Genomic DNA, 12,726 nt, shown 5'->3' with positions numbered 1-12,726 from the left:
CACAATACGGCGTTCTGCAGAAAAACCGCAACCGGCTTTTGTAACGCCGATTGCGGTTTTTTTTGCATTGACTTACATTAGTGCCGCATTGTGCCGCAGGGGCTTGCGTTCGGTCCGGTTTTTGCCGCATGCGGCAGATGTAGCCGATGCGGCGGCCGGATCGAACGTTCCCTGCAACGTTTTTTGCTCCGGCAAAAAACACCGCATCGCGCCGCATCCGGCCGCTGCGGCGCATTTTTCAATGCATCCCTATGGAGGCCGGATGCGGCGCGATGCGGAAAAAACCGCATCCGGTTGCCGCATGCGGTATTTTCCACTGCGCATGCTCAGTAGCATGCCGCAACCGGAAAAAACCGGACCGGCCGCATGTAAAAACTTATGCAAAGGATGCGGTGTTTTCACCGCATCCGTTGCATAGTTTTCACAGCCGGATTGAGCCGCAGGGCTCAAACCGGATGTGTGAAAGTAGCCTAATTGTGACATGCTTTAGTATTCAGCCCCCTGAGTAAATACTTTCTAGGATCACCTTTCACTTTAATTAGTGCTGCAAGTCTTTTCATGTCTGTCTCTATCAGCTTTGCACATCCAAAGGCAGAAATTTGTGCCCATTTGTCTTTGCACACGAGCTCTAGGTCAGTGAGATTGGATGGAGACGTCTGCGAACAGCAATTTTCAAGTCTTGGCACAGATTCTCAATAAGATTTAGGTCTGGACTGTGACTGGACCACTCACACATATGTATATGCATTGATATAAACCATCCATTGTAGCCCTGGTAGTATGTTTAGGGTTGTTGTCCTGCTGGAAGGTGAACCTACACCCCAGTCTCAAGTCTTTTGTAGCCTTTAACAGGTTTTCCTCCAGGATTGCCCTGTATTTAGCTGCATCCATCGTCCCATCAAAGCTGATCAGCCTTCTTGTCTCTGCTGAAGAAAAGCCTCCCCACAGCAGAATGCTGCCACCACCATGTTTGACAGTGGAGATAGTGTTTTCAGGGTGATGTACAGGGTTAGTTGTCCGCCACACATACAGTATCATTTTGCAGTTAGCTCAAAAGTTCCACTTTACTCTTATCTGATCAGAGCACCTTCTTCCACATGCTCGCTGTGTTCCCTACATGGCATTTTGCAAACTGCAAACAGGACTTCTTATGGTTTGCTTTCAAAAATGGCTTTCTTCTTGCCACTGTTACATAAAGGCCAGATTTGTGGACTATATGACTAAGGGGTACTTTACACGCTGCGACATCGCTACTGCGATATCGTCGGGGTCAAATTGAAAGTGACGCACATCCAGCGCCGGTAACGACGTTGCAACTTGTAAAGCCTAGAGGCGCCGATAATCGATCGCAAAAGCGTCGAAAATCGGTGATCTGTGTAGCGTCGGTCATTTTCATAATGGAGATACGATGTTGTTCCTCGTTCCTGCGCCAGCACACATCGCTGTGTGTGGAGCCGCAGGAGCGAGGAACATCTCCTTACCTGCCTCCACCGGCTATGCGGAAGGAAGGAGGTGGGCGGGATGTTTATGTCCTGCTCATCTCCGCCCCTCCGCTTCTATTGGCCGCCTGCCGTGTGACGTTGCTGTGACGCCGCACGACCCGCCCCCTTAGGAAGGAGGCGGGTCGCCGGCCAGAGCAACGTCGCAGAGCAGGTAAGTGCGTGTGAAGCTGCCGTAGCGATAATGTTCGCTACGGCAGCTATCACAAGATATCGCATGTGCGACGGGGGCAGGTACTATCGCGCTCGGCATCGCTAGCATCGGCTAGCGATGTCGCAACGTGCAAAGTACCCCTAATAGTTGTCATGTGGACAGAATCTCCCACCTGATCTGTGGATCTCTGCAGCTCCTCTACAGTTACCAAGGGCTTCTTGGTTGCTTCTCTAATTGGTGCTCACCTTTCTTGGGATGTTAATTTAGGTGGACGGCCATGTCTTGCTAAGTTTGCAATTGTGCAATACTCCCATTTTTGGATGGTGGATTGAACAGTTCTGTAAAAAAATTTTTTTTTTAAACCTAGCTTTACTCTTCTCCACAACTTTATCCCTGACCTGTCTGGTGTATTCCTTGGTTTTCATGATGCTGTTTGATCTCTAATGTTTTCAAACAAATCTTTGAGGCCTTCACAGAACAGCTGTAGTTATACTGAGAATAAATTAGACACAGGTGGACTCAACTTACTAATTATGGTATTTCTGTAGGTAATTGGTCAATTAGGATTTTATTTAGGGGTATCAGAATACAGGGGGCTGAATACATATGCACATCGCAATTTTCATATTTATTTTTTTTAAATATTTTGAAAACCATGCATGATTTCCTTTACACTTCTCAAATGCCGTATTTTTTGGATTATAAGATGCACGTTTCCTCCCAAAAATTTTGGGAGGAAAATGAGGGGTGTGTTTTATAATCATAAGTAGCTTACCAGGGGGTGGCGGAATGGGGTCACAGGAGGCAGAGAAGATGCTGTAGGTGGTGTACTGTGTTGCGGGCTTACTGCAGGCTGTGCTGCGAGCTGTGCGGCGGGGGCTGCCATACTGAAAATGTTGGCGGTGCAGGTTTCAAATATGGCATCACGAGTCGACGCATGCATAAAAGGAGCTCTCGGCTCAAGATCTCATCTGCATATGCGCTGGCTCCAGCCCACTGATCTCCCTGCAGCGGACTTAAGGAAAATGGCGCCTGGAGGTGGAGCACAGATGAGATCTCGGCCTGTCATTGAGCCGATAGCTCAGTCTGCACACGCGCTGACTCTGGGTGCCATTTCTTTGAAGCCCGCACCACCAAAATGTTTTGGATGTTCCTACTGCCTCAGCACCTGCAGCGAGCATCCCTGACACCCACCTCACTGCCCGCAGCATCGCCATACTCCACCACCGCCCCTGACTTCTGTGAACCCACTCCACTACCGCTGTTGCCCTCTGTCCGGTAAGAAACCACCAGATTATAAGACGGACCCCATATTCCCCCCCCCTTTTTTCCCTCTAAATTTGGAGTGCGTCTTATAATCCGGTGTCTCAATAAAATACATTTATGTATTTGTGTGTGTGTGTGTGTGTGTGTAACATCAAAGAATGTGGAAAAGTTCATGGGGTAGGAATACTTTTTCAAGTCACTGTATTTCATCACAAGGAGATGCAGGAAGAAACATGGAATAGCATTGTAGTTCTCCTGCTCAAACTGCGGACTGAATGGCTTCCAGAGGTTTTTTATGTTTTTCAAAGCAGGCCATCTCAGGTCAAATGCTATGTAAAATCTATAATAGAAGAACAAGATAAACAAAAGTGCAAGAAAAAAAAAGAAAGGAACAACACGAGAGAAAATTAGTCATCTAGACTATTCATCTCAAGAAATATTAATGTGACTGGATGTGGAAGTAAAAAACGTTGAATGAAGCTAGAAGACAGTGAAGTTTGTTTCACAGTATACAGTACATAAAGATGAATGAACATACACATGTAGTATGGACTATCTCCCCTATGAGGTGGACAAAGGGACTCACCACAGCTCATATTTCAGCCCTTGTGAAGCGCAATGGGAAGCTGGGGGTTGGTCTCTCAGGGATGTCCACAATGTAGGACGAGCATACTTTTTCCGCAGCCTGGGAGTCTCTTAGGCGGCTCTCTTTTCTCTCCTAAATTATAAAGATGGAAAGTTTCTTACCATCTTCTTTTCTTAGAAGGGAGATATGACATGCAACTAGGTAGCTATCAATGCTATGTATCATCATGTCATCTATCAGAATTTCAATCCTCTTGAACGCATTGTGGTGCCCTTGCTCAACGTCGGATCAACGTATGAAGACCCTACACCGACCCTATAGAGGGGAGGGGATTGTCTCCTCCTATGCGTCAATTCACCAAATGGCTATAGCCAAGGACATCATAGAAAAATAAAAAGATTTAGGCAAGTAACACACAAATTGTATGAGATTGGCGGCTCTCCTATTGAGCTCAATGACACCGCTCTCTCCTGATTCTCCGTCTATTTCTCTGACCGCTCTTTCACTGCATCTTTTGCAGACTCTTCTTCTTCTCCTCTTCCCTTACTGCTGGGATTGCTCATTGTTCAGTCCTAAGCTCCCTCCTCTTCTCCCTTTACAATGTCTCTATTGGACTAACAATCAGTACATTCGGTTTCCAGTACCATCTATATGCTGATGACACCCAATTGTATACATCGTCTCCTAACATCACCCCTGCATTACTTCAAGATACCAGTGATTGTCTGTCCACTGTCTCTTAACATCATGTCCTTCCTCTGTCTAAAACTGAATCTGTTAAAAACTGAGGGTTTCCTCCTTTTACTAAGCTTCCTAAACTCAATATTGCCATTTCCGTGTGTGGTTCTCCACCCTGCTGGTTCTCTTGGATCTCTCCGCTGCATTCGATACTGTGGATCGCCAGCTCCTCCTTACTATGCTCGGAACACACGGCGAGTAATATGGAGCGAGTGGATGCGATAAAAAAATTCCACTCGGACCAATATTACTCTATGGGGCAGCTCCCATGAGCGATATTTTTCTCAGCCCTAATCAGACCGACAAAACAATCGCAGCATGCTGCGGGTACAATGCGATCCTGTTTCACTCGCACCTATTCAAGTCTATAGGGGCGAGAGAAACATCGCATTGAACTCGCGTTACACCGGTGTAATACGAGTGCAGTGCGATTCTCGCATCAGCCGGCAACGGAGGAGATAGGGAGATAAATCCCTCCCTCCCCTCCGAAGTGCTGGCCCTCCCCTCCACAGTGCCGGCCCTCCCCTCCGCAGCGCCGAACCTCCCCTCCGCAGCTGTGGTCTGATCGCACGATCGGACCACAGTCGCATGACCCTCGCATAACACTCGGCTTCCACTGTGCTGCGAGCGTGAGCCGAGTGTCATGCGAGGACTTGCACTAATCCCCATCAGCCTACCTCTCTGACTGCTCCTTCACTGTATCTTTTGGCAGTTGCCCTTCCTCTGCCCTTACTGCTGGGGTTCCTCAGGGTTCAGTCCTTTGACTCTTCTCTATATACACTGCCCCTATTGGACAAACCATCAGTAGGTTTGGTTTCCAGTACCATCTGAATGCTGATGACACCAAATTATATACATCGTATCCTGCATTATTACAAAACATCTGTGACTGTCTGTCTATTGTCTGTAAGATCAGGTCCTCCCTCTAAAACTGAGTCTGTCAAAAACTGAACTCCTTCTGTTTCCTCCCTTTACTAAGCTTCCTAAACCCAATATTACCATTTCCATGTGTGGTTCTACCATTACTTCCCAGCAAGCACGGCCACTGTCTTGGCATTTTATTTAGCTCAGATCTCTTCTGCACTCCCCACATCTGATCATTCGCTCCCTCATGTCACCTACAGTTAGGTCCAGAAATATTTGGACAGTGACACAAGTTTTGTTATTTTAGCTGTTTACAAAAACATGTTCAGAAATACAATTATATATATAATGTGGGCTGAAAGTGCACACTCCCAGCTGCAATATGAGAGTTTTCACATCCAAATCGGAGAAAGGGTTTAGGAATCATAGCTCTGTAATGCATAGCCTCCTCTTTTTCAAGGGACCAAAAGTAATTGGACAAGGGACTCTAAGGGCTGCAATTAACTCTGAAGGCGTCTCCCTCATTAACCTGTAATCAATGAAGTAGTTAAAAGGTCTGGGGTTGATTACAGGTGTGTGGTTTTGCATTTGGAAGCTGTTGCTGTGACCAGACAACATGCGGTCTAAGGAACTCTCAATTGAGGTGAAGCAGGACATCCTGAGGCTGAAAAAAAAGAAAAAATCCATCAGAGAGATAGCAGACATGCTTGGAGTAGCAAAATCAACAGTCGGGTCCATTCTGAGAAAAAAGGAATTGACTGGTGAGCTTGGGAACTCAAAAAGGCCTGGGCGTCCACGGATGACAACAGTGGTGGATGATCGCCGCATACTTTCTTTGGTGAAGAAGAACCCGTTCACAACATCAACTGAAGTTCAGAACACTCTCAGTGAAGTAGGTGTATCTGTCTCTAAGTCAACAGTAAAGAGAAGACTCCATGAAAGTAAATACAAAGGGTTCACATCTAGATGCAAACCATTCATCAATTCCAAAAATAGACAGGCCAGAGTTAAATTTGCTGAAAAACACCTCATGAAGCCAGCTCAGTTCTGGAAAAGTATTCTATGGACAGATGAGACAAAGATCAACCTGTACCAGAATGATGGGAAGAAAAAAGTTTGGAGAAGAAAGGGAACGGCACATGATCCAAGGCACACCACATGCTCTGTAAAACATGGTGGAGGCAACGTGATGGCATGGGCATGCATGGCTTTCAATGGCACTGGGTCACTTGTGTTTATTGATGACATAACAGCAGACAAGAGTAGCCGGATGAATTCTGAAGTGTACCGGGATATACTTTCAGCCCAGATTCAGCCAAATGCCGCAAAGTTGATCGGACGGCGCTTCATAGTACAGATGGACAATGACCCCAAGCATACAGCCAAAGCTACCCAGGAGTTCATGAGTGCAAAAAAGTGGAACATTCTGCAATGGCCAAGTCAATCACCAGATCTTAACCCAATTGAGCATGCATTTCACTTGCTCAAATCCAGACTTAAGACGGAAAGACCCACAAACAAGCAAGACCTGAAGGCTGCGGCTGTAAAGGCCTGGCAAAGTATTAAGAAGGAGGAAACCCAGCGTTTGGTGATGTCCATGGGTTCCAGACTTAAGGCAGTGATTGTCTCCAAAGGATTCGCAACAAAATATTGAAAATAAAAATATTTTGTTTGGGTTTGGTTTATTTGTCCAATTACTTTTGACCTCCTAAAATGTGGAGTGTTTGTAAAGAAATGTGACAATTCCTACAATTTCTATCAGATATTTTTGTTCAAACCTTCAAATTAAACGTTACAATCTGCACTTGAATTCTGTTGTAGAGATTTCATTTCAAATCCAATGTGGTGGCATGCAGAGCCCAACTCGCGAAAATTGTGTCACTGTCCAAATATTTCTGGCCTAACTGTACATCTCTAGAATTTGACCTTTTCTTATCTTTGACTCTGCAAAAACTCTGTTGCTCTGATTTATTCTCATCTGGACTATTGCAACTCTGTACTAATTGGTCTCCCGCTTACTAAACTCCCTCCTCTCCAATCCATCCTGAAGCCACAATCATATTCCTCTCCAATCTCTACACTGATGCCTCTATCCTGTGCCAGTCATTGCACTGGTTACCCATCAGCTACAGAGTCTAATATAAACTTATCACTCTCACCCACAAAGCTCTTCACAGATCTGCATCACCCTACATCTCCTCCATCATCTCTGTTTATAATCCTACCCATGCCCTCCATTCTGCTAATGACCTAAGATCAACACCTAAGATTGGTCAAATATTTTACTATATTAATTAACGATTAAGTTTTAGTTGTATCCCATTCAGTGAGACTACCATCCTTAATACTTTTAACCTCCCACTCCTGTCTCCAAGACGTCTCCCGAGCTGCACCAATTCTCTGGAACGCACATTCCCAATACCCACAGTTTTAAGTGGGCCCTAAAAACGCATTTCTTTAGACTGTCCTATAACCTCACCTTACTTTTCTCACTATTCCAGTTTTCTTGTTTTATCCCAAATCTGGACCTTTCATCACCTGTTTAAACACCCTCCAAACACTTAACAACATGGGCATATTGGCTGATGACTGATTCATGCAGAGTTATGTGAATCCCCTATTTATTATATTGATGGCCGGACCAGACAATACAACCACTTTTTACTATTTACCTTTCTTCCCTCCCCTATTTCCTCATAGATTGTAAGCTTGAGGGTCCTCACTCCCCTTGGTATCTGTTGAATTGTGCTACTCTGTAATATCTGATATTAATTGTTTATGTCTCCTCTGAATTATAAAATGCTGCAGAATATGTTGACGATTTAACTAAAAATTATTATTATCAACTATCACAATTCTCTGATAATATCAATTTTGTCATATGCGCTAAAAAGAGCTCTTTAAGGCCCCCTCCAGGCTTTACAGTCCAGATGCAAGCACTGCCCGTGCACTCACTATAGGAAGAAGAGGAGGAAGAGTTAGCTGACCCCAGGTCCACGTAGACACCACAATTCACCAGCACCGGTGCATCAGTATGGGCTAAAATCTGTTTCTGTCACACAGTGTTCAGCTCTAAACTCACCGAGTGTCATGGTGGCTTCTGACCCTGTTCGTACTACAGAGTCTGACTCGTCATGCTATGGTTTACCTGGTACTTTTGAGTTGCACAGTCAGACTCGGGCATCAACCAGTTGTGTGCTTATTAATGATCGGTCTAGTAGGAGTTAATTTCTGCTTGCCTGTGGATTGCTGCTAGGGTCACAGGTTACAGGAGACTTATCACAGCCACCTCCGCCCTTTAAAAGATGGTGGAGCCTGTTCCACCACGACAATTATAGCTTAATTTGCGATACCGGTCCTTGTGCTGTGGTGATCTTGTTTGCATTATTTGGTGTGTTGTGGAAATATTCTCGTTGTCTGTTTATCTCCTCCCTGATTCTTTATTTCCTCCTGAGCACGTATTGTCTTAAGGCTGCTTTACACCAGACAATCTATCGTGCGATAGATCGTCGGGGTCACGGTTTTTGTGACGCACATCCGGCATCGCTGGCGATGCCGGCCTGTGTGACACCTCCTAGCGACGCAGTATCGCTCACAAATCGTGAATCATGTACTGCTCGCTAGGTTCCATAATATCGTTTAATTTAGTAGTTCATCGTTTCCGGGGTAGCACACGTCGCTCCGTGTGACACCCCGGGAACGATGAACAGCAGCTCACCTGCGTCACGCGGCCGCCGCCGGCTATGTGAAGGAAGGAGGTGGGCGGGATATTTACGTCCCGCTCATCTCCGCCCCTCCGCTTCCATTGGCCGGCGGCCGTGTGACATCGCTGTGACGCCGAACGTCCCTCCCAGTCCAGGAAGTGGACGTTCGCCGCCCACAGCGAGGTCGCACGAGAGGTAAGTATGTGTGACGGGGGTTACTGACTTTGTGCGACACGGGCAGCGATTTGCCCGTGACGCAAAAAGGACGGGGGCGGGTACGATCGATTGTGAAATTGCACAATCGGTCGTACCGTGTAAAGCAGCCTTTAGTGTTGCGTGCAGTGAGTTTGAAGTTTGTTTTTTCCCTGTCTATTTGTGTGGGATAAACAACTCCTGTACCGGCCATCCCTGGGGGTGAGGGAGAGGGGGTATAGACCAGGGCTACTCAGGGGCTAGGGTTAGGAAGGTGGCCCAAACATCATCACCATTAGACGTGTCTTTGTGAACAGGGACAGATAGGGCCACCCTGGCTGTAGGGCCAATGTAGGTGCCCCTGTTCCAAGTTACCTCGTCACACCCCGTGACAGTTCCTTTATTCCATAGTTAAAATGTGGTACAAAATAGGAGCCACAACAGGTAAGATGTGAACTTATGTGTTTCGGAATTAAGCCTTACTCATGGTATACTATGCGTAATATCATGAATACGATTTAATGCTGAAATGTGTAGGATTGCTTGTTGTGGTTCCCTTTTTTTGGTCCACGATTTTGACTGTGGAATAAAGGTGCAGATTTTAGCCCATGTTTTGCCCAGCTGGATTATCTTATCACTCTCACTCACATTGCTCTTCACAGTCTTGCACCACCCTATTTCTCCTTCCTCTGCATACCACCTGTCTTAAAACCCGTGCTGCACCAGTTCTGTGGAATGTGCTATAGTACCTGGGCAATCAGATTACTTCCCAACATCCACAGTTTTAAGCTTGCATCTTTTCAAAGAAGGGTTATCAAATTCAATAATCTCTTTTACATTTACTCCTCTTACATATATTCATTAAACAGTATCCCATGCAATCCTTTCACACTGAAACACTTAATATCTGTGCACACACAAGATACTGGTTAGGTGTGTGCCTCTTACAGATTTAGGTGAACTACATTTTTTTTTTTACTTTAAAAAAGATATCGGGACAGTTGTACAAAACAAGTAATTCTAGCTATTGTGTAATCTCTATTTCCTCCAAAATTTTAAGCTCTTGTGATCAGGACCCTCCTCCTATCCTATGTACATTAAAGCATGGTCTACGAACAAGAAAGGTGCAAGATGCCTCCATTGACCTAAAACTTGCAACCAAATCATAGCTTTAGTCTAAAATCACCAGCCAAATCAAACTATGTCATTATATGGCCGTTGTGGAAAGGGTCCTCATTTTATTTGTGTCTCAGCCACAGACACCCTTAGTGATTGACTCTATTAGTTATACACAGCAAGTCTCCCTTAACAAGCAATACAAAGAACCCAAAAAAAAGACCATGACTACTATCTTATCGAAAAACAAAAATCTTATACTTCATCTTAGCTTGTCAAAATTTGCCTCTGCTCACTTGCTTTCCTAGCCAACTTCAGAGAAAGTGTGATGCCGAGCAGCCAGGGGTAATGAGATGCTAGACCACTAGGAGTCGCTAGATACCCTATTAGAGGAGATCTGCGGGGAAGTCAAACTAGCCAGGAGTCAAGAGCTGGGAGATAACGTCAGTAATAGAGAAGCGAGAAAGGCCAAAGTCATTGTGAGAACCGATACCTCGAAAACCAGGAAGTTACGTAAAGTACCATGAAGAAAGCGGAGCCTGGGTTAGAATACAAGCCGAGGTCAGTAACCAAGAGGACAAGTCAGGTACATAGGAAAGAGTGGAGCCAGGGGTCAGGAACAAGCCGAAGTTCAGGGAGGCAGGAGGTCAAGACTAGAGATGAGCGAACCGGTCCCGGTTCGGCTCGAGGTCGGTTCGCCGAACGGAGGTCCCGTTCGAGTTCGGTTCGTCGAACGTTCGACGAACCGAACTCGAACTGCATAGGAAACAATGGCAGGCAATCACAAACACAGAAAAACACCTAGAAAACACCCTCAAAGGTGTCCAAAAGGTGACAAACAACTCACAACACAACACAAACACATGAGAAAGTGACAAGGACATATACTCATGTGAAAACAAAAGAGCAGGACAAGGAAAAAGAGGAGGAGACACAGATATAGGCATGGCACGCCCTTCTAAAATCATGTAAAACACCGCAAGGTGACTCCAAGCGGAGTCTTCCTTTTTTCCAAAAATTGGGCCACACACACACCCACCCATTCAGTGGCAGCAGTTGTGCCCCAGTTGTACAATTCACAGCTAGGTTTGCATCAAGCACATTCAAAAATATGCTATTCTTAACCGTCCCCAGGATGACACCGGGGTAGGTAGCAAAGTCTTTGCTGAAACATGACTTCTTCATCTTGGCTTCTTTTAAAAACAATGTAAGCAAGGGTTACTCCAAGCGGAGTCTCCCTTTTTTCCAAAAATTGGGCCCCACACACACCCACCCCTTCAGTGGCAGCAGTTGTGCCCCAGTTGTACACTTCAAAGCTAGATTTGCATCAAGCACATTCAAAAATACGCTATTCTTAACCGTCCCCAGGATGACACCGGGGTAGGCAGCAAAGTCTTTGCTGAACCATGACTTGTTCATCTTGGCTTCTTTTAAAAACAATGTAAGCAAGGGTTACTCCAAGCGGAGTCTCCCTTTTTTCCAAAAATTGGGCCCCACACACACCCACCCCTTCAGTGGCAGCAGTTGTGCCCTAGTTGCAAACAGGATGTTTTGATTTGCATCAAGCACATTCCAAATCCACAAGCATTTACTCTCCCCAGGATGACACAGGGGTAGTAAATTCCTTCTGGATCCATGACTTGTTCATTTTGATGAACGTCAGTCTGTCCACATTGTCACTGGACAGACGCGTGCACTTATCTGTCAGCACACACCCAGCAGCACTGAAGACACGTTCAGAGACAACGCTGGCAGCTGGACACGACAAAATCTCCAAGGCGTAACTGGAGAGCTCTGGCCATTTTTCTAGATTTGAAGCCCAAAAGGAGCAAGGCTCCATTTGCAAAGTCATGGCATCGATGTTCATTTGGAGATACTCCTGTATCATCCTCTCCAGCCGTTGACTATGTGTCAGACTTGTTGTCTCTGGTGGCCTTGCAAAAGAGGGTCTAAAAAAATTATGAAAAGATTCCATAAAATTGCTGTTACCAGCACCAGATACGGTCCTACTGGTAGGGTAGACTGTTGAAGATGACGAGACCGTCCCATGTTTGGCAAGTTACAACTGGGAGAATCACTCCCTGCACCTGCATGGTTGTTTGGTGGAAAAGCCGAGCTAAGATCGAGTAACAGCTTCTGCTGATACTCCTGCATACGTGCGTCCCTTTCTATGGCTGGAATTATGTCACAAAATTTGGACTTGTACCGGGGATCTAATAGTGTAGCAAGCCAGTAGTCCTCATCACTTCTAATTTTGACAATACGAGGGTCATGTTGGAGGTAGTGCAACAAGAAGGCACTCATGTGTCTTGCGCAGCCATGCGGACCAAGTCCACGCTGTGTTTGTGGCATAGAGGTGCTAACCGTTCTTTCTTCCTCTGACATCTCCCCCCAACCTCTTTCAACAGAAATTTGACCAAGGTCTCCCTCATCTGCTGAGTCTTCCATGTCCATGGACAGTTCGTCCTCCATTTCTTCATGTTCTCCTGCACCTTCCTCAACATTTAGCCTGCTACTATGCGCCCTTGTTGATCCCTGTCCCCCATGGTCCCATGCCTGGCGCCTTGGTGATGATGAACGTCTGGACCTTGGTGATGTTGTTGTCCC

General features: G+C 45.8%; 1 protein-coding gene across 6 annotated transcripts in view; it reads right to left on the bottom strand.

Annotated features, from left to right (window-relative positions):
* The window catches only part of PPP2R2C (protein phosphatase 2 regulatory subunit Bgamma), a 293,434-nt gene that overhangs the window by 179,049 nt on the left and 101,659 nt on the right, over positions 1–12,726 (bottom strand). For 2 of the 6 annotated variants that reach the window (XM_075346867.1, XM_075346868.1), the window contains exon 2: positions 3,506–3,637. The exons of the other annotated variants lie outside the window; for them this stretch is intronic. In XM_075346867.1, the coding sequence (XP_075202982.1) occupies positions 3,506–3,515 (10 nt within the window). In that variant the 5' untranslated portion in view covers positions 3,516–3,637. The remainder of the gene's footprint in view (positions 1–3,505; positions 3,638–12,726) is intronic. 6 annotated transcript variants of the gene reach the window in all.

The sequence above is a fragment of the Anomaloglossus baeobatrachus genome, chromosome 1, assembly GCF_048569485.1.
Source record: "Anomaloglossus baeobatrachus isolate aAnoBae1 chromosome 1, aAnoBae1.hap1, whole genome shotgun sequence".
Taxonomy (NCBI): Eukaryota; Metazoa; Chordata; class Amphibia; order Anura; family Aromobatidae; genus Anomaloglossus; species Anomaloglossus baeobatrachus.
Note: the sequence above shows the minus strand (reverse complement) of the source record. Positions and strands in the feature narration are given on the sequence as shown.